Genomic DNA, 21,148 nt, shown 5'->3' on the forward strand with positions numbered 1-21,148 from the left:
TACACTTGTAATGGATTTTATTATAAGATAGCTGAAATTTTCATAATTAAAGGTGTAATTTATATGAAGAACATAAGAATCACAAATCTGTGTTGCAGTCTTGTGCTGAGACGCGGCTAAGAAGACCTGGGGTCTACTTATAAAATACTCCCTGGTCAGATCAGAGCTTTCACCGTTTTGCTTTGGCAGTCGTATTACAAAGACAAACGGTGGCTTTTAGCTCAGTGATATGTTGGCCGTTTCTCTTTCTTGTTGGATTCTTCCTTGTTTAATCTGGCAACGAACCAGTAACGATGAATACAAGGATAGATCGTATATTCTTAACAGAGACTAATAAAGAAATGGCAATGCTAACGAAAGATCATTCTCTATGATCTTCACGTGCAATATTTTATTAGATTTTCGCAGAGGTTGGAAACAAAGCTAGAGATTCACTTCGTTGATCGGATGAAAGAAATTATTCCTGAAATTGCTCGAATGAGATGGAGAGAATATACTTTACTTCTTTATTAATCCGCCGTGATGCCAGATTGCTTGTCGCTGGGAGTTTTGTCTTCTCAGGGGAATTACCACAAACAGTTAGTTGCTTATCTGAGTAGCTGTAACTGGATCAAATCCGATTGCCCTTCTCTGAGAGCAAAAACCTTGAGAGCCGCCGCCGCCGCTGCTGCTGCTGCTGCTGATAAACGCTAATGATTGTGGGGAAGCATGAGGAATTCTCGTTAGGGGCGGATAATTGTATGGATGCAAAGCTTACAATTTGAGGAAGGTTGGGGCGGATGATGGGCGCTGGTCACATCACCTCCATTGGAGTATTCTCTTAATCATTGAGAATGTAACGACAAGGGTGACATAACGGAGAAGGAGGAGCCACATGTCGAGTTTGGAGAGGGAGATTGGCGTGAGGATCAGCAGACGGCAACCCTGGATTGCCACTTTCTTCACCCAATTGCACGGAGAAGATGAACGAAACGCAGAGAATAATAAACTAATTTAAGCTGCTCAGTGAAAAAAAAAATACCAGAAATGATTGGAGGGCGCTGCCGTGACTCTTCGTACAACACAAACGACCTAACAATACCCTTCCCCAGAGGCTTACCATCATTCACAACACTGCCATCAATCATGGGATTTCTCTTTTTTTCCCCCTATTTTGGATAATCATCCCTGTTCATAGATAGAAGAACAGCAGCAGCTCCATCAGTCACCCCAGAAAGCAAATTAAATCTGGTTCAAAAGAACCATTAACGATGAAAAGATTCGACTGGACCCAGAATGTCAATTTACAGGTTTCGGGTTCCTGTACTTGAACAATTCAAACTTACAGCTCCATTATTGGAGACATTTTCTGCTCTGTTCGCTCATTCCTGGAATGTAACTGCGGCCAGCTGACTGTCAACTCTGTTTATGAAAAAAAAGTAGAAAAACCACCGAATGTTATCGTGATATGCATGCACGTAAGGACAGAAATACTGTCCATTCGTCGTCCCAAGAATGAAATCCCTTTTGTGGTATCTGTTAAAATTATTATTATTCCCACGAATCCTTTCTTTCTCTCTGTGTATTATTTTAAGCACAGGACAAATTTACCTACTAATGATTCATTTTGATGGTCGAGAATGACGTAGTAACAGGCTTAAGATCCTTACAATCTTAGATCTCTGTGGAAGTATTCCAACATTCCTTTTAAATGTAGTCGATTCGTTTATTTCTTCTAATTTTCAACATTCATTTAGGGTTAACATTAAATCTAAAACATTTTTGTAAAAGTCCAGAGATTTCTTCCCTAGTTCAAGCTTAACTGTGTTATTAATGATAGCACCGAATGTAAAGAAATTTAATGCTCTTCGAGTCTCTTCTTCTCCATTATTTCCGTCGTCTGAGGGTTGAGGATCCAAAACTGGGATTGGTATTTAACCAGATGTAGGAGCCCTGAGGCGGCAACCATCTGGTGAGATTGAGAGAAGATTTCTTGTTGTTTTGGTTTTTCTTGAGACTTCTTCACTGACATAAACTCCAACACGGCCCCCACACTGGTCCTACATCATTCTTTCCTGGAAAGCTGACCTGTAAAGAATTGACATGGGGAGATCGCTGTGGTAAAAGTATAGCCTCCTCTCTCTCGCGCTCTCTCTCTCTCTCTCTCTCTCTCTCTCTCTCTCTCTTTCTCTCTCTCTCTATATTTAGCGTCTGCCATGTACCAGAGGCTGAAGTAAACGAGGGATTGGAGCTTTTCCGAAGAAACATTCTCTATTCTCTGGAATCTCTCTCGTCAACTTGATTCTCTCTCTGAAGAACGAAAGGAAGCAACAAAAATGGGTTTAAAGGATATAGAGGCAACCCTGCCGCCGGGATTCAGGTTTTATCCGAGTGATGAGGAGCTGGTCTGCCATTATCTCTACAAGAAGATTGTTAATGAAAAACTCTCCAGGGGGACTCTGGTGGAGGTGGATTTGCACACCTGCGAACCATGGCAACTCCCAGGTAAGTTACCTACTGCGTTCAAAACAAATGTCTGCGTTTCTTTGCCTATTTATAGCAGTTCTTTAATTTCTTTCTTCTTCTATGTTTCGATGGCTTTGCTTCAGCTGAAAACCGAACCTGTTTTGGATACATAGAAAAAGGAATGAATCAAGTACAAGCGGGTGCATAATTCAGTTTAGCGGTGTTTAATCTTCATGAAGTTTAGGTCTTATAGAGAAAACGTTATCTGAGTATCTTCTGTTTCTTTCTTTTTCTTCTTCTTCTTCTTCCTCCTCACCGCCTTCCAGAGCCGCAGAAAAAGACCTGATCAACCCAAAACACGGAAAGGAAAAAAGCAAACCTGTTTTTTCAAATTTCTTCACCAGGAAGCTAGAGGTCACGGATGTTAAAGACTGTTATTATCAAAAGATTCAACAGAGTTTAATTACTGTGGCACATCAATAATTGATTAAGAATTTGAAAGATTCTTTTTCTAACGAACCGTACCATTCTCATAGAGATGGATAAAATTTTATAAAGATAAAAAACAGTTCACATGATAGACTCCCAACACAGAAGAAACCAAACATCAATCGGCTCGTCCCGTTGCCCTCAAAACTACCCAACAGTACAGCATCAGTGTAAATGCCTGTATGATCGTACTGGAATGGTCGTTCTCAAACTGATGCTTTGCTGCGACTAATAATTGACACTTGTTCGGATTTTTGTCCCAGTTCTTATTTCCATGATGGGTTATTTTGTTTTCTTAAACCGCTACAGAAAAAAGGAATGACAGAAGGGTAGCGGTGCTATTGATTAATTCTGTCATGTCCATCATCGTATATGTCTTCCAGGATGAATGGCTCTGAAAAGCTAAGAATTTATTAAACTATCAATTGTAGAATTAATTTGAGGAAGAAGCGTTGACGTTTCTCAATTAAATGTCCGCCATTTGCAGACATAACTTGTCTTTCTCTGCACCTCTCTCACTTCTCCGGAACCCTTTTTCTGTTTTTCTCTTTGCTCTCTCTTCTGTATATTTTTTTTTTTTATGTCAATCTTTTGGCAGAGATTTCTTGTGTTTTTATTATGTTTATACACGGATCGAGGTATCTTAAAATTGAGAAGAAAGAGAAAGTAGAGAGAGGGAGGAGGTGGGGAGTTCACGAATTAGAAGAAATGACTGTGACGCGGTAGGCCTGGCATTTGTCACGGAATTAGAAGAAAAGACGTGCAACAGTGACCACTTTACTATACGGAGCTATCTCAGTTCTTCGGTTCTGGATTCACCGACGCTCCTGTTTGGCCCAAATTCCTCATTTTTCTCTTTTTCTGATTGCATAGTACCTGTACAGAATCGTATAACTAGAGATTAATGAACTGTTTCTATATACCATCGTTTACGTGACGATCTAAGCTTCAGATCCTTTAGCAAAGCGTTGTGGATTTATTTGTTTCTCTCTCATCGTGGCAGATGTGGCTAAGCTCGGGAGTAATGAATGGTACTTCTTCAGCTTCCGTGACCGGAAATACGCGACGGGGCTCCGAACGAACCGTGCAACCACCTGTGGCTACTGGAAAGCTACCGGTAAGGATCGCCCTATTCACGATCCCACCACCCGCGCCATCATCGGGATGCGAAAGACTCTCGTTTTCTACCGTGAAAGAGCCCCTAATGGGATCAAGACAGGCTGGATCATGCATGAGTTCCGCCTCGAAGGCCCTCATTCCCCTCCAAAGGTGTCTCCTCTTCGTTGCATTTCATATCATCTGCTTCTTAATTCTTCTGCCCCCGATCCCAGTTTGCTTACGTCATTTCATCGTGAATACCGATTCGTCTGTGTGGAATCAGGAGGACTGGGTGTTATGCAGAGTGTTTCACAAGAACAAAAGAGACGCACCCAGCAGCAACTTCAGCCCAGAAATGGAGCAAGAGAACATCGTCGGCTGGTCTTCTCTGAAACTAGACGCAGCGGCTTCTGCAGCAGACCACCTCCTGCAAGACGGCCCTCACCCCATCCTTTCCAACTCCAGTACTGCACCGTTGCAAGAGAACCAGAACCCCCCCAATTCCCTCCTGAATCTGGCAATGCTTCACTACAACTTTCTGGGTTACCCCCAGGAGATGATGGACAGCGCCTCCACCCTGGACATGAACGACATTGCAGGGAACGATTACGGGTTCTTGCTCGGCATGGACCCGGATAACCAGGAGTTCGGGGGAGATGGGAAGCCTCCAAATCTGATGTAGATAAGATGTTTAGATATGGTGAAAATTATCATTGTTGGAGAGGTTTATGTTCAAATTAATATCGATATCATGATCTTATATCGGAGTGTATGGAGACAGCTAGGGAGTTAAATTATTTTATGTTCTCAGAATGTCAGCTGGGGTGAACACAGTGAATGCTCTTTGTACATATTCTACTTTTGTCACAATAAATATGAAAGCATTCTTTTGTTACATTCGTTGTCGGAGCTGTACAAGGCACCGATAAACATTACCCGAAACAAGCAGAAAGACAGAATTTTGCTGATCGAATAGATAGAACAGACAAAGAAAGAAAACTTAGTAGTTAGTAAAGATTCTTTATTTTGAAGCCGTATGGAGTGGATTTGATAAGCAAAGTTGCAGAGAGAAGACAGGCGTCGGAACGTAAACTTCTCCGGCAGTAAGGTACACTTCTATTTCAAGCATTGCCAAGGGAGCAAGATTTGACCGGGGGGGAATGGTTAAAAAGATTTTTAAGTCGATTATCTAAGGTGACAGTTCGTGTATACACGGAATCTTTGTTGCAGTTGGTGTATCATCGTTCTCCCAGAGACTCACGGAACTGGAGATGAAGCTTAACGAATTCGAAAACTGCTAGTCAAGCTTGAGTGTAGAAAACCACCGGGAATACCTCCTTCCCCATTTTTCAGGAAAAAAGAGAGAAACAGAGAGAAGATCGAGAGAGAACAACAACGATTCAGTCTTGTTTATACATTAAAAACTTTAGATATATAATTACTCAAACTGGGTATTTTTCAGCGTGAAATCCTAGATAATTAGATTACCTCACAAGGGCCTCCGTCCCAAGATCCATTGTCTTCAACCTCCAGCACTTACCCATTAGAGAAAAAAAAAAGAAACTGATAAGAGCGTGAGTTGGAGTAACGTGTGATCACTCCTTTTTCCATGAGGATCGACGTGGTCGTGTGATTACCACACAGTGACAGGAGATGATTTTCATAAAATTTTCTAGATTTCTCATGGGATAAACATAAAAAGGTTGATTAACTAATTGTCAAAGACGTAATGTCTGATAATCTTTGGATTTTGACAGCAGATCAATCCTGATTCAGTGAATGATCTTATGCAGATGCTGATCAGTAAATTATTTAACTAAAGAAAGAAGGGGATCAACGGAATTTGTGTTTGACCATGCAGATCAGTTTAGTTATCCAATTGTGATCAGTTTCTCTCTTCATGGGGATTACATCGATTTTCTTTTCTTAATCACTTTTTTAATGACTATGATTCTTCTTTAAGGGGTCTTGACTCCTGAGCACAAATGTCTTCCACTATGAGATTCATTGTGCCCCATTTGTATACCCTTGTGGGGAACATTTTTTATCCAGACTGCTTCACCAAGCATTAGTCAATAGGGATTGAGCAAATTAATAATTTTTTTATACTTTATCACGGAATATTCTTAACATTCTTGATTATCAGAGATTTCTTGTGTATAATTTTTTAATCTTTCAAAAGCTATAATATTTATATGAAACATACCAGGCCGATCGTTCGATAAGTCATGAGAGAAACTGGGAAAATTTAAGAAAAAAGATAAACAATGTAACAAGAATAAAACACGTCTGTCGAAATTACCCGAAGAGGAGAATCTTGACAAAAAAGAAAAAAAAAATTGATCAAAGGAGAAAAAAGCATAATATTCTTTATTGTCCTAATATTAAGAAGTTTAGATGCTTATGTTAAGGATAGTCCCATAAGAATATTATCTAAGGTTAGAAAAATCTTGTGTCCATTTGATGGAAAGAGATATGTTTCATTTCGATTTAACAATTTAATAATTTTTTGTGATGATGTTAGAATCAACTTTAACATAACATCAAAGTGGATGCTAGTATGTGGGTCTTCACCTAAAAATACTATCTATGTGTAGCAATCGTACGTAAAAAGGGCTCACAAATAGGACAAGAATTTGAAGAATAGTTTTAATTTGAAACCACGAAAGAAAGATCCGATGCATAATTATTTCAAAAATAAAGGACCCAACTTTAATAATTTACTTAAAGTTAAGATATAAATTAATTGGACCCTAAAATTTAAACAAATTACCATCACTAAGTGGTATGAGAGAATAAATGACTAAGGAGAGAGAAAGGGGACCATTTGAGAGAGACAAGTTTGATTAATGATCCATCTCTAATGATAGAAATGGATTAGAGGAGTAGTCCATCTCATGTCTTGAGAGGATAAATGAGATCCATTCACATAAGAGAGCTAGAGACAAGTTTCATTAATGATCCAATCCAGAGTGATGGAAGGGGATTAGAGGAGAAGTTGATCTCATTTCTAAGGAGAGGTACAATACCCAAAAGGCATTACAAATATTTATTGTATAAATAGTCTCTTTCTAAAATTGACCAAATATCCAACAACTTTGATGTAAAAGGGAGAAACTTTTGGAATAATCCAGGTTCTATAAAGTTTGGTCTGGTTTAAATATATCTAAGCAAACAAGCTTGGTTTTGTTCTTTCTATTTTGAACAAATTAAATTTAAAACCTCACATAGGTTTGTGTCATTAGACATATGTCAGTGCATTGAAATTGATACCATATGTCAGTTCATTAATCATGGATGTTAACAGATAAACGTAGTAACATAGGTTACTATTAGTTATAAGGATGCCATAAAAATCAAGTTTTTAAGAAATAAAAAAGTATTATAACATATTTAGCTCATTCCTTTATGAAAAAATCATAAATCATTTTTTTTCATTTAATTTGAAAAACATTCAATTTATTCCTTCACTAGGGGGCAGGATCATCGTTTTACTTGAGGCAGAATTAGACTAATTTTATTATTAATAAAAATCTCATTGCATTTTATTAAATAAATTTTTTAGTGTCATTGGTTATTGATCCATTGGTTTTATTTTTAATTTAATCATATTTAGAATATGATTTCTAAATGGTATTCTTTGAAATTATAGTCTCTAAGAAGCTTGTAGTAGAAAAATTATCATTGGATAATTTTTGAAGTTAACATAACAAATGAATCAAGAATAAAACATTCTTGCATCATAATAAATAAACAATAGCAAGTCAACAATTATGATGTTCTTAGACTTTTTCCCGACAATACTGATCTTTTTAATAACCTTGTTGGTGGGGATTCTCTGGTTGGGCCTAGTCGGCAACACTTATTCCTTACATGCAGGATCGTTACCCCCCAACATACCACATAACTTAATGTGTGTGTTTCTCTTTGCATCAAACACTAGAAAAATCCTTCATTCATCATTATAAAAGCTATAATCATGCATAGGCAAATGTCCTTCAATGCCATTCTTCTCTCTACTCTCTTTTCTTGTGGCTCACCACATGAAAAGTTTTGAGCTCATCAACCTGTATTTACTATAAGAAGAGTCATTAACATTGTTGGCATTTGTGTACATTCACCTTTAATTAGCAAATAAGCATTATAATGTCGATGACTAATCCCAATTGAATTCTTCAAATCCATTTATGACCATAACAAATTTTGTTTATTTTTATCTTGACAGTGGCTTTTTTTCCTCACAATTAGTTGTTCCTATTTTGAGTTTACATACAATGGGTCATCTTGCATAACCACCACTTATATCGTAATTGGTAGAGTTGTTAGTGAGATCTCAATTTCTCTTTCTTCAATTTTTGGAAAAGAGAAATACTTCATTGATTTGTTATAATTTGAGTACAAAAAACCTCTATTTATAATAGAGGATACAAGTAGAATCCAAATACAATTAAATTATCTTTGTCCTAGTTACACCCAAAGTTAAACACTAAAAGATATGTCATAGAATAATTGAACAACTGAACATAAATAGAAGACTAATATAACTAAAACACCTTTAACTCAGACTCTTCTGTGAGACATCCTCTTAGACTCAACGAAATTAATTCTTGCTCTTGTGAGACCTCTTGTTCTTCCATGCTTTCTCTTCATCACTCCACCTCAAGTTGGAGTTTATAAGTTCAGCTTGCAATGAACGACATTCTTGGTGTTCAATTTTCTTTTGTTGTAAAAAATTCTTCATAAATGCAAAAATTTCATCTTTTGTTCATCCCCCTCCTTGAATGTTTAGGTGACATAAAACTCACCTCAATATATAGAATAACACACCTCTTTCCTATACTTCTTCTATTTCTCCCCTTCTAGCCGAGGATAAAAAGGACATATAAACCCAACTTGGACAAAACATAATATGGGATAAACAATTACTCCTAGTCATACGAAAAAGCTCCATACACTTGTCAAAATGGTCATAATCTGAAACACGCTACTCAATTTCAAAGGCAAAAAACATGTGCAACTTTAGATCACAACAAAGAGACTACTTGTTGTTAAGGGTAACTCAAACACAAATCACCTTTAATAAAAGACTTGACTCAAGCTGGATATTGGGCACACTCTTACACTTTTTAGGTAGTGGGTCTACACATTGCTCTATAGTGATGAAAGCACAAGATGATAAACTAAAGAAATACTAGAGGGAAACAACTTTAACCAAAAGAAAGTGATTACGAAACATTCATACTTTCAAATGAATCTAGGATGTGAGCATTTATTTGAAAAAAATAGGGGAGAATATTCTTAACATTCTTGATTATCACCAAGCAATAGTCAATATCTAAGAGGAAGGGTTAAGGGATTGAGAAAATTAATATTATTTTGTTATACTTTATCACGAAACATTCTTAGCATTCTTGATTATTAGGAAATTGGTTGAGCTTTCTTGTGTATAATTTTTTAATCTCTCAAAAGCTATATTTATATGAAACTTACCTAGCCAATTGCTAGAGAAGTCACGAAAGAAACTGTGAAAATTTGAGAAAAATATAATCAATGTAACAAGAATAAAACCTCTCGGTCGGGCCAAGGAAGAATCACACATTTTTACTAGGTTAATATTACCTTAAAAGAATAACTTTTGAAACAAGAAGAAGAGAATCTTGACAAACAAAAAAAAGTTGATCAAAGAAGAAAAAAGCATAATATTTTTGCTTGTCCTAATATTAAGAAGTTGAGCTGCTTATGTTAAGGATAGTCCCATAAGGATATTCTAAGCTTAGAAAATTTTTATGTCCATTTCATGAAAGTGATGTCTTTGATTTTGATTTATAATTTTTTTTTATGAAGTTAGAATCAACTTCAACATAACATCAAAGTGGATGCTCGTATGTGGGTCTTCACCTAAAAATACTATTTATGTGTAGCAATTGTACGTAAAAAGGGCTCACAAATAGGGGAAGAATCTTAAGAATAGTTTTCATTTGAAACCACGAAAGAAAGATTTGATACATAATTATTTCGAAAACAATGGACCCAAATTTAATAATTTACTTAAAGTTAAGAGTCACACATATATAAATTAATTTGACCCTAAAGTTTAAACAAATGGCCATCACTAAGTGGTATGAGAGAATAAATGACTAAGGAGACAGAAAGGGATCCATTTGAGAGAGACAAGTTTGATTAATGATCCACATCTAATGATAGAAAGGGATTAGATGAGTAGTCCATCTCATGTCTTGGGAGAATAAATGAGATCCATTCACATAAGAGAGCTAGAGACAAGTTTCATTAATGATCCAATCCAGAGTGAGGGAAGGGGATTAGAGGTGAAGTGGATCTCATTTGCAAGGAGAGGTACAATACCCAAAAGGCATTACACATATGTATTGTATAAATATTCTCTATCTAAAATTGACCAAATATCCAACAATTTTGATGTAAAAGGAGAAACTTTTGGAATAATCCAGGTTCTATAAAGTTTTGTCTGGTTTAAATATATCTAAGGAAACAAGTTTGGTTTTGTTCTTTCTATTTTGAACAAATTAAATTTAAAACCCCACATATGCTTGTGTCATTAAACATATGTCAGTTCATTAATCATGCATGTTAACAAATAAACGAAGTAACATAGGTTAATATTAGTTATAATAATACCAAAAAAATCAAGTTTTTAATAAATAAAAAAGTATTATAACATATTTAGTTCATTCCTTTATGCAAAAATCATAAATCATTTTTTCATTTAATTTTTTAAAAAATAATTTATTCCTTCACACATATTTAATGAAATTAATGAAATAATTTAGTGTTAGTTTTTTAATCAAGAAATTTTTAACATATTCTTTATAATTCCTCTAAATGAGTGGAGTGCGTTTAATAAAATGCTTTCTGATGGAGAGTTAATGATTACAATTTGTGCGTGAGTGTGTACATAAAGAAATGTTATAGAATGTGTACATGCATATATGTGTGTTTGAATGCATGGGGGGGGGGGGGGGGGGGGGGGGGGGTGGCGGCGGAGGAGCGGTTGGAGTTGAAGGCTCATAGAGTGTTTGATTGTGTTTATGTGCGCACTAGGGGGAGGATCATCGCTTTACCTGAGGCAAAAATAGACTAATTTTATTAATAATAATAACCTCAATGCATTTTATTAAATAAATTTTTTAGCGTCATAACTAATTGATCCATTGGTTTTATTTTGAAATTAATCATATTGAGAAATATGACTTCTAAATGGTATTATTTGAAATTATAGTATCTAAGAAGTTTGTAGTAGAAAAATTATCACTGGATAATTTTTGAAGTTAACATAACAAATGAATCAAGAATAAAACATTCTGGCATCATAATATGATGTTCTTAGACTTTTCCCCGACAATACTGATCTTTTTAACAATCTTATTGGTGGGGATTCTCTGGTTGGGCCTAGTAGGCAACACTTCTTCGTTACATGCAGAATCATTACTCCCCTACATACCACATAACTTAATGTGTGTGTTTCTCTTTGCATCAAACACTAGAAAAATCCTTCGTTCATCATTATATAAACTATAATCATGGATAGGTAAATGTCGTTCAATGCCATTCTTCTCTCTACTCTCTTTTCTAGTGGCTCACCACATGAAAAGTTTTGAGTTCATCAACCTGTATTTACTATAAGAAGAGTCATTAGCATTGTTGGCATTTGTGAACATTCACCTTTAATTAGCATAGAAATGTTATAATGTCGATGACTAATCCCAATTGAATTCTTCAAATCCATTTATGATCATAACAAATTTTGTGTATTTTTATCTTGACAATGGTTTTTTTCCTCACAATTAGTTGTTCCTCTTTTGAGTTTACATACAACAGGTCATCTTGCATAACCACCACTTATATCGTAATTGGTAGAGTTGTTAGTGAGATCTCAATTTCTCCTTGTTGAATTTTTGGAAAAGAGAAATACTTCATTGACTTGTTATTATTTGAGTACAAAAAACCTCTATTTATAATAGAGGATACAAGTAGAATCCAAATACAATTAAATTATCTTTGTCTCAATTACACCCAAAGTTGAACACTAAAAGATATGTCCTAGAATAATTGAACAACTGAACATAAATAGAAGACTAATATAACTAAAACACCTTTAACTCAGATTCTTCTATGAGACGTCCTCTTAAACTCTACCATATTAATTCTTGCTCTTGTGATACCTCTTTTTCTTCCATGCTTTCTCTTCATCGCTTCACCTCAAGCTGGAGTTTATAAGTACAGTTTGCAATGAACAACATTCTTGGTGTTCAATTTTCTTTTGCTGTAAAAAATTCTTCATAAGTGCAAAAAATTTCATCTTTTGTTCATCCCTTTCTTTGAATGTTTAGGTCACATAAAAATCACCTCAATATGTAGAATACATACCTCTTTCGTATACTTCTTCTATTTCTACCCCTCTAGCCAGAGATAAAAAAGACATATAAACCCAACTTGGACAAAACACAATATGGGAGAAAAAATCACTCCTAGTCATATGAAAAAGCTCTGTACACTAGTCAAAATGGTCATAGTCTGAAACACACTACTCAATTTAAAAGAAAAAAAATTGTGCAACTTTAGATCACAACAAAGAGACAAATCACCTATTGGCTGAAAAATAAATGATTTGACTCAAACTGGATATTGGGCACACTCCTACACATTTTAGGTAGTGGGTCTATGCATTGCTCTACAGTGATGAAAGCACAAGACGATAAACTGAAGAAATACTAGAGGAAAACAACTTTAACCGAAAGAAAGTGATTACACAACATTCATACTTTCAAATGAATCTAGGATGTGACCGTATATTTTAAAAAACTAGGGGAGAATATTCTTAACATTCTTGATTATCACCAAGCTATAGTCAATATCTAAGAGGAAGGGTTAAGGGATTGAGCAAATTAATGTTATTTTGTTATACTTTATCACGAAACATTCTTAGCATTCTTGATTATCAGGAAATCAGTTGAGCTTTCTTGTGTATAATTTTTTAATATTTCAAAAGCTATATTTATATGAAACATACCTGGCCGATCGCTCAAGAAGTCATGAAAGAAACTATGAAAATTTGAGAAAAAGATAATCAATGTAACAAAAATAAAATCCGTCGGTCGAAATTAGTGGATCGGGCCAAGGAAGAATGAAACATTTTTACTAGGTTAATTTTACCTTAAAAGAATAAATTTCGAAACAAGAAGAAGAGAATCTTGAAAAAAAAAAAACAAGTTGATCAAAGGAGAAAAAAGCATAATATTTTTGCTTGTCATAATATTAAAAAGTTGAGTTGCTTATGTTAAGGATAGTCCCATAAGGATATTATCTAAGATTAGAAATTTTTTGTGTCCATTTCATGAAAAGAGATGTCTTTGATTTTGATTTAATAATTTTTTGTGATGAAGTTGGAGTCAACTTTAACATAACATCAAAGTGGATGCTAGTATGTGGGTCTTCACCTAAAAATACTATCTAAGTGTAGCAATCATACGTAAAAAGGGCTCACAGATAGGGGAAGAGTCTCAAGAATAGTTTTCATTTGGAACCACGAAAGAAAGATCTGATGCATAATTATTTCGTAAACAATGGAAGCAACTTTATTAATTTACTTAAAGTTAAGGGTCACACATATATAAATTAATTTGACCCTAAAATTTAAACAAATTACCATCACTACGTGTTATGAGAGAATAAATGACTAAGGAGACAGAAAGGGATCCACTTGAGAGAGACAAGTTTGATGATAGAAAGGGATTAGATGAGTAGTCCATCTCATGTCTTGGGAGAATAAATGAGATCCATTCACATAAGTGAGCTAGAGACAAGTTTCATTAATGATCCAATCCAGAGTGATGGAAGGGGATTAGAGGAGAAGTAGATCTCATTTGTAAGGAGAGGTACTATACCGAAAAGACATTACAAATATTTATTGTATAAATAGTCTCTTTCTAAAATTGACCAAATACCCAAAAAATCAAGTTTTTAAGAAATAAAAAAGTATTATAACATATTTAGTTCATTCCTTTCTGCAAAAATCATAAATCATTTTTTCATTTAATTTGAAAAAAAATAATTTATTCATTCACACTTATTGAATGACATTAATGAAATATTTTAATTTTATTTTTTAATCAAGAAAATTTTAACATATTCTTTATAATTCCTTTAAATGTGTGAAGTGTGTTTGATAAAATGCTTTCTGTTGGAGAGTTAATGAATTCAATTTGTGTGTGAGTGTGTACTTAAAGAAATGTTATAGAGTGTGTACATGTATATATGTGTGGTAGTACATAAGGAAGTCTCATAGAGTGTTTGACTGTGTTTATGTGCGCACTAGGGGGTAGGATCCTCGCTTTTCTTGAGGCAGAAATAGACTAATTTTATTAATAATAATAATCTCATTACATTTTACTAAATAATTTTGTTAGCGTCATTGTTAATCGATCCCCCGGTTTTATTTTGAATTTAATCATATTGCGAAATATGACTTCTAAATGGTATTATTTGAAATTATAGTATCTAAAAAGGTTGTAGTAGAAAAATTATCATTGGATAATTTTTGAAGTTAACATAACAAATGAATCAAGAATAAAACATTCTTGCATCATAATAAATAAACAATAGCATGTCAACAATTATGATGCTCTCAATCTTTTTCCCGACAATATTGACCTTTTTGACAACCTTGTTGGTGGGGATTCTCTGGTTAGGCCTAGTTGGCAGTACTTCTTCCTTACATGTAGGATCATTACCCTCCGACATACGACATAACTTAATTTTTGTGTTTATCTTTGCATCAAACACTTGAAAATCCTTCGTTCATCATTATAAACGCTATAATCATGCATAGGTAAATGCCCTTCAATGCCATTCTTCCCTCTACTCTCTTTTCTTGTGGCTCAACACATGAAACGTTTTGAGTTCATCAACCTGTATTTACTATAAGAAGAGTCATTAGCATTGTTGGAATTTGTGAACATTCACTTTTAATTATCAAACAAATGTTATAATGTCGATGACTAATCCCAATTGAATTCTTGAATTCCATTTATGACCATAACAATTTTTTTGTATTTTTATCTTGACAGTGGCTTTTTTCCTCACAATTAGTTTTTCTATTTTGAGTTTACATACAACGGGTCATCTTGCATAGCCATCACTTATATCGTAATTAGTAGAGCTATTAGTGAGATCTCAATTTCTCCTTGTTCAATTTATGAAAAAGAGAAATACTTCACTGACTTGTTATAATTTGAGTACAAGAAACCTCTATTTATAATAAAGGATATAAGTAGAATCCAAATACAATTAAATTATCTTTGTCCCAGTTACACACAAAGTTAAACACTAAAAGATATGTCCTAGAATAATTGAATAACTGAACATAAATAGAAGACTAATATAACTAAAACATTTTTAACTGAGACTCTTTTGTGAGACATCCTCTTAGACTCCATCATAATAATTCTTGTTCTTGTGAGACCTCTTGTTCTTCCATGCTTTCTTTTCAATACTCCACCTCAAGCTGGAGTTTATAAGTTCAGCTTGCAATGAAAAACATTCTTGGTATTCAATTTTCTTTTGTTGTAAAAAATTCTTCATAAATGCAAAAACTTCATCTTTAGTTCATCCCATTCCTTGAATGTTTAGGCACATAGAAATCACCAATATGTATGGAATAACATACCTCTTTCCTATACTTCTATTTCTCCCACTCTAGCCGGGGATAAAAAGAACATATAAACCCAACTTGGCCAAAACACAATATAGGAGAAAAAATCACTCATAGTCATACAAAAAAAACTCCATACACCAGTGAAAATAGTTATAGTGTCAAACACACTACTCAATCTCAAGGGCAAAAAACATGTGCAAATTTATATCACAACGAAGAGACTACTTGCTTTTAAGGGTAACTCAAACACAAATCACCTCTTGGGTGAAAAATAAAATACTTGACTAAAGCTGGATATTGGGCACACTCCTACACTTTTTAGGTAGTGGGTCTACGCATTGCTCTAAAGTGATGAAAGTACAAGATGATAAACTAAAGAAATACTAGAGGGAAACAACTTTAACTGAAAGAAGGCGATTACGCAACATTCATGCTTTCAAATGAATCTAGGATGTGACCGTTTATTTGAAAAAACTTAGGGATAATATAATGGTATAACTAAAATAACTTAATAAATTTGACCAAGTATGAATTTTTGAGGTTGTCATAATTTTTTGGAGATGACAATGCGAAAGATACACAACCAAGAAGCAAAAATGTAAAAAATTAAAAACAACATCGAAGTAGGTTATCGATAACTTGAACAAACACAACATGGAACTATTAAGATTGATTGAAAATCTCTGATTAGAAGAGAGAGTTACATAAAAACTAGGATCTTGGGAGAAATTGAAACTCAATTCATGCAATGCAATTGAGAGATAATAGGAGAGAAAATAGGAAAAAGAGTGATTTTAGGCAAAACTGGCCTTTAATACTTATGATATCGATCTCCCATAATATAGTTCATAATCACCAACAGTTTATTGTTCAAGAAATTAGACTCAAAGAGCTTTAATCTGATACTTAACTTGACATAAAAAGTTTCGTTCTTGATTCTTTTATGACTACTTGTTCATTCTATAGCATGACCCTTAGCGACTCCAATGAGAATATTCCTTACATATAGATCAAATTGACATGAAAGTTACTCCAATGAAACTAGACTTTGATATATAGATTAGATTGACATGAAAGTTACTCCTTATAAAACTAGACGTTGATATATATATTAGATTGACATGAAAGTTACTCCTTCATAAAATATAGATTTTTTGAGAGAAATGTTTTTGATAGATTTCGTACTCTGCAATCTGGCCGTACTGAGTAGTCATTCGTCATTCTACTTTGGCCAGCATTACCATTGACTCTTACAATATTGATATCTCTCCCAGAAAACTCATATTGAGAGTTGGTTTGCTAGGTTAGAAAATAGATTTACATATCTTTCTTTTAGTATACAATTATCCATAGAAAATCTTATTCTTGATGGCAAACACCTAGAAAGTTGAAACTTTCTACTACTACTTGAACATCCTTTGCAGTCTAACCTTTGCTACATCAGATATCAATTTCTCATTGCCTAATTGAGTAGGAAAGCGGATTCAGATATCTTTTCAAAAATATATAATTTTCAATATGAAAACTTCATTATGATAGTGTGAACACCAATGAAACAATGGATACTCAGAAAAGAAAGGAAGAAAAAAGGTAGAAAATGAACTTAAACTATGAGAGTTGATAAATTAGAAAAGGCCCACTTTATCTCTATGGTTTGACAAACTCAATTCCTAGAACCCACACTAATAACATGTTAAATTTTTAGAAAAGAGAAATATTTCACTAACTTGTTATAATTTGAGTACAAGTAACCTCTTTTTATAATAGAGAAAACAAGTAGAATCCAATTACAATAAGCTACCCTTGTTCCAGTTACTCTCAAAGTTAAACACTAAAAGTTAAGTACAAGAACAATTGAACAAAATAACGTAAATAGAAGACTAACATGTTGACCGTAGGTTGACTCCCATGTTGCTTTTGATGATAACAAAACTTATTGATCTAACAATTTGCAAACCTAAGTATTTCAGATATTTCACCTTCAAGAGTCAATGCATATCAAGGTTTAAATCTTCAAAATGATCAAGCCTACACAAGACCTCAAGCATCATTGAAAGACATCTCTTGAAGAAGCACCCATAAGGAAGAAGACAACGAGAAGAGTAGAGTTCAAAAGTAAAAATTCAAATATCCAAAATTAGTAAAAAATGTAAGAGAGTATTCTAAACTCCCTTCTTTAAGCACAATTATGAAATTGGAGGCTTAGGTCATAAATTTCATATTAACATGTTTAGGAAAATCACAGGCATCACTTAGAACATGTTGGAGCACTTAGAGAAAATCATTCGCATGCTTTAAAAGTCAACATAGTTGAAATAACACTGGAATGATCGATCATCTAGAAGTGTGCAGGCAAGAAATATAAAGCATGATTGATCAACCATAGTCGATTAAAAAATCATCCAGCCATGGCCATTTCATGCTATAAAGCAAGATCGATCATCCCATTTGGATTGATCGATCAGGACAAATGCCATCTATAATAATAACCCACCATACAACACTTGCAAGCCACGAGGTACAACCACCAAGACCCAATTATGAAAATTTTAGCATTTATCGATCGACTTATCCAAGTGTTCATTATTTTATAATTGCAAGTGTTGGTTCTCAGTTTATACACATTAATACCTCTCGATAGGAAAATATTATAATAAAAAAATCAAAAGTGCAGTCAATGCTAAGGTGAATGTATGAGTAATTAAACAGTAAAACTGATATATTATTTTGTATTAAGTAGCACATAAAATCATTGTAATGCTAGTAATGCGAGGAAGCCTATGAGTTAAGCATTTAACATACAAATGTTGAACTACATACGACACGATAATCAGTTGGCACACTCTTAGCAATCAAAGGTAAAGTATTCAAAATCAGATATTCTAACTCAAGCACTGAAATATTCAACTCTATATTGAACTTAAGTTTTATCTACCTCACGAGCTTTTGAGGAGGTCCAAACTTGCAAACTTATTAAAAATCACTTCGGAGCTTTGAAATTCATTGGAGCCAAGAAGAAAACTCATTTGGGATGATTTTTTCTTAAATAGAAAACCTCCCAACATTCAAACAATATGACAATATGGCTAGCAATGCACTTTTTTGTTATGTCACAAAAGAGGTTAGAATCAATTAATAAATATGTAATAGATCTCCTTTTTGTTGGTGAACATGTAAGTAGGTTACTTACACATTTTATAGACCAACACTATCTAGAGTTGGGTCTCATAATCCCAGAAATTGAAAATTTTCGCATAAGGGGTTGACTCCATTGCTAGGGCTCATTTCTTTCTTTCTGCCATAAAATAGAAATTGGCTTCATTTGTGCTCAAAACTTACTTTTCTCAAGGATCGATTTCTATTTGTTCTATTTGGGTGGACTCTATCTTATGGGATGTAGTCTTGTTGTCTTTCTTTTCTCTAGTCTTCAGCCATATCCATATGGATTGACTCCTTTTTTGTTCTAACTTACTATTTTGTGTATTCAACCCCTTTTTAGCCTTTCGTGCCTCCTTGGAGTTGAATGTCCTTCTTCTCAGTCTGTGTGATTCTTTTTCTTTTTTTCATAGGCATCGAATCCTTTTGAACTAAAAATTTATTATCTTGATGGGATGAGTCCTTTTGCCATTGATTCTTGAATTGCTTTTGTTGATATAGTTGACTCCATTATATGGGTGGGGTCCTTTTGCCCAAATGACTGATTTGCCCTTTTTCTATAAACATTTCACACATATGCCACACTTAAATTCCCAGGTTTTTATCATCAAAGTTAGGGTATTTAGAGAAATCCTAGGACCTCATTCCAATAAAGACTCTCCCACACATACACACATCAAGTCATTGTTGTTTTTCTAAAACTGTGAATTTTCTCTATCTTCAACTCTAACTTCTATACTAAATCCTCCATCTCAGTTCTTCTAAAAACTCAATATCCTTGTTGGAAGATGGGCTCAAGCCCACAAGCTCAAGGCTAGAAGCCCACACATAAAAGGAATGGTAAAATGGTTATTTATGGTATGTTCCATAAGGATGGCATGGAGATGTAAATACATTGTCTTAGTATGTTTTTTAATCTATTGAGTTGTAATGCTAAGGGCTTTGTAACACTATAAATAAGAGCATTAGCTAAGAGGTAAGGGATTCAATCTTTCTCCTCTCTTTGGAAAAACGTCCAACCACCCTCTGTTCTTTGTTGACGCATTCTCTCCTTCCTTTAATCCAAACTCTCTTCTCAAACGTCCTTCTCCTTTCTCCATCTTCTCTCTCTTCTCTCCTTCTTCTTCCACGTTAACCTAGAGTCATTTTCATGGGGTCCTAACTTCTACATGGTATCAAATCTTGGAGGTTAGGATCCCTATTCAAGTAGTTATGTCATCCATTCAACAAGTTGTGTATAGAAGGAGTTCTGCCATGAAGAGATAGGTAAAATTTCCTTTTTTTTTTGCATATTCTCTCTTTATAGTTTCAATTTTTATTCCTCTCTTCTTGAATTATTGATTCATGTCAAGGCAAGATAATCTTCATAAACATTGTGAAGATCTATCATGTATGACTAAAAGGATATTGTAGTCTTGTTCATCTTGTAGCACAATTACATGATTTGTCAACGGTTTCTTTTTTTGGTTTGTTATTTGGATTCAGTTACCTTTATGCAATGGGAATCACACATTATTGATATGGGATTCCAACATATGTTGTTGTCAATTCTATAATCTAATGTTACTCATGGGACTATGTCATGTTGTTGGATGCCCGTTATATGTTTGATGAAATTCCAACATTCACTTATCCCTATTATTTGTTATGTTTGAACTACAACAATTGAATCTTTTGTTTTGTTGAAGTATTCCCATGAGTTGGAGTTTCTTTGCCAAGAAATTTCTCTCGGTTTACCAAGAAAGGCCTTGTCTAAAGTTGCTCTCGGTTTTGTGGTTGAGTTTGGATTAAGGATAAGAGTTGCATCTATTGTCTTCCCGATATTTTTTTTATAAATATAAGAGAAGTTGAGTAGTGGCTGGTTCTTGTTATCACTTGACAAAAACACCTATTTTTCCATGATTTAGTGCTTATTCTCGTGAAAATATTCTCTACTTAGTTTTGGTGGCTACATTGGTCTACGGGTGCTTCAAATTATGTTGTGTAATTGTTATTTGAGGCCCCTTTGACAATTGACCTTACTAGTTGATTTGCGTCAATATGGAGAGTGGACATATGAGTAATAAGAGTGACATACTTCGAATTACTACAATTCCACTAAGAGGTCTTTCCAATTAGCTCAGCTGGTCACAATCGGTACGGAGGGTTCTCATTACTCGTGACCTTCTCAATCATGTTATCAAAATCCCTCCTTCGATTGATGAAGAAGAGGAAGTCTACCATAAATGCGTAAAAAATGATAACATGTTTATCAGTTGGCATATTAATAGC

At 34.3% G+C, this 21,148-nt stretch overlaps 1 protein-coding gene across 1 annotated transcript; it reads left to right on the plus strand.

The window, feature by feature from the left end:
- Positions 1 to 2,185: 2,185 nt before the first annotated feature.
- Positions 2,186 to 4,892, plus strand: LOC137961832 (NAC domain-containing protein 21/22-like). The gene is made up of 3 exons (XM_068808438.1): positions 2,186 to 2,484; positions 3,938 to 4,203; positions 4,316 to 4,892. Exons 1-3 carry the CDS (start codon positions 2,316 to 2,318, stop codon positions 4,712 to 4,714), a joined length of 834 nt encoding a protein of 277 aa, XP_068664539.1. The 5' UTR covers positions 2,186 to 2,315; the 3' UTR covers positions 4,715 to 4,892.
- Positions 4,893 to 21,148: the final 16,256 nt, after the last annotated feature.

Source organism: Aristolochia californica, unplaced genomic scaffold, assembly GCF_029961685.1.
Source record: "Aristolochia californica isolate CCGP_79_NKW_82.1479 unplaced genomic scaffold, dmAriCali1.0.hap1 SCAF_1, whole genome shotgun sequence".
NCBI classification, from domain to species: domain Eukaryota; kingdom Viridiplantae; phylum Streptophyta; class Magnoliopsida; order Piperales; family Aristolochiaceae; genus Aristolochia; species Aristolochia californica.

Bases quoted from the DNA above. Each gene is read 5' to 3' on its own strand.
- LOC137961832 (XM_068808438.1), top strand. From the start codon at position 2,316: ATGGGTTTAAAGGATATAGAGGCAACCCTGCCGCCGGGATTCAGGTTT. The intron at 2,485-3,937 runs GTAAGTTACCTA...TCATCGTGGCAG, and splicing joins CGAACCATGGCAACTCCCAG to ATGTGGCTAAGCTCGGGAGT. The intron at 4,204-4,315 runs GTGTCTCCTCTT...GTGTGGAATCAG, and splicing joins GCCCTCATTCCCCTCCAAAG to GAGGACTGGGTGTTATGCAG.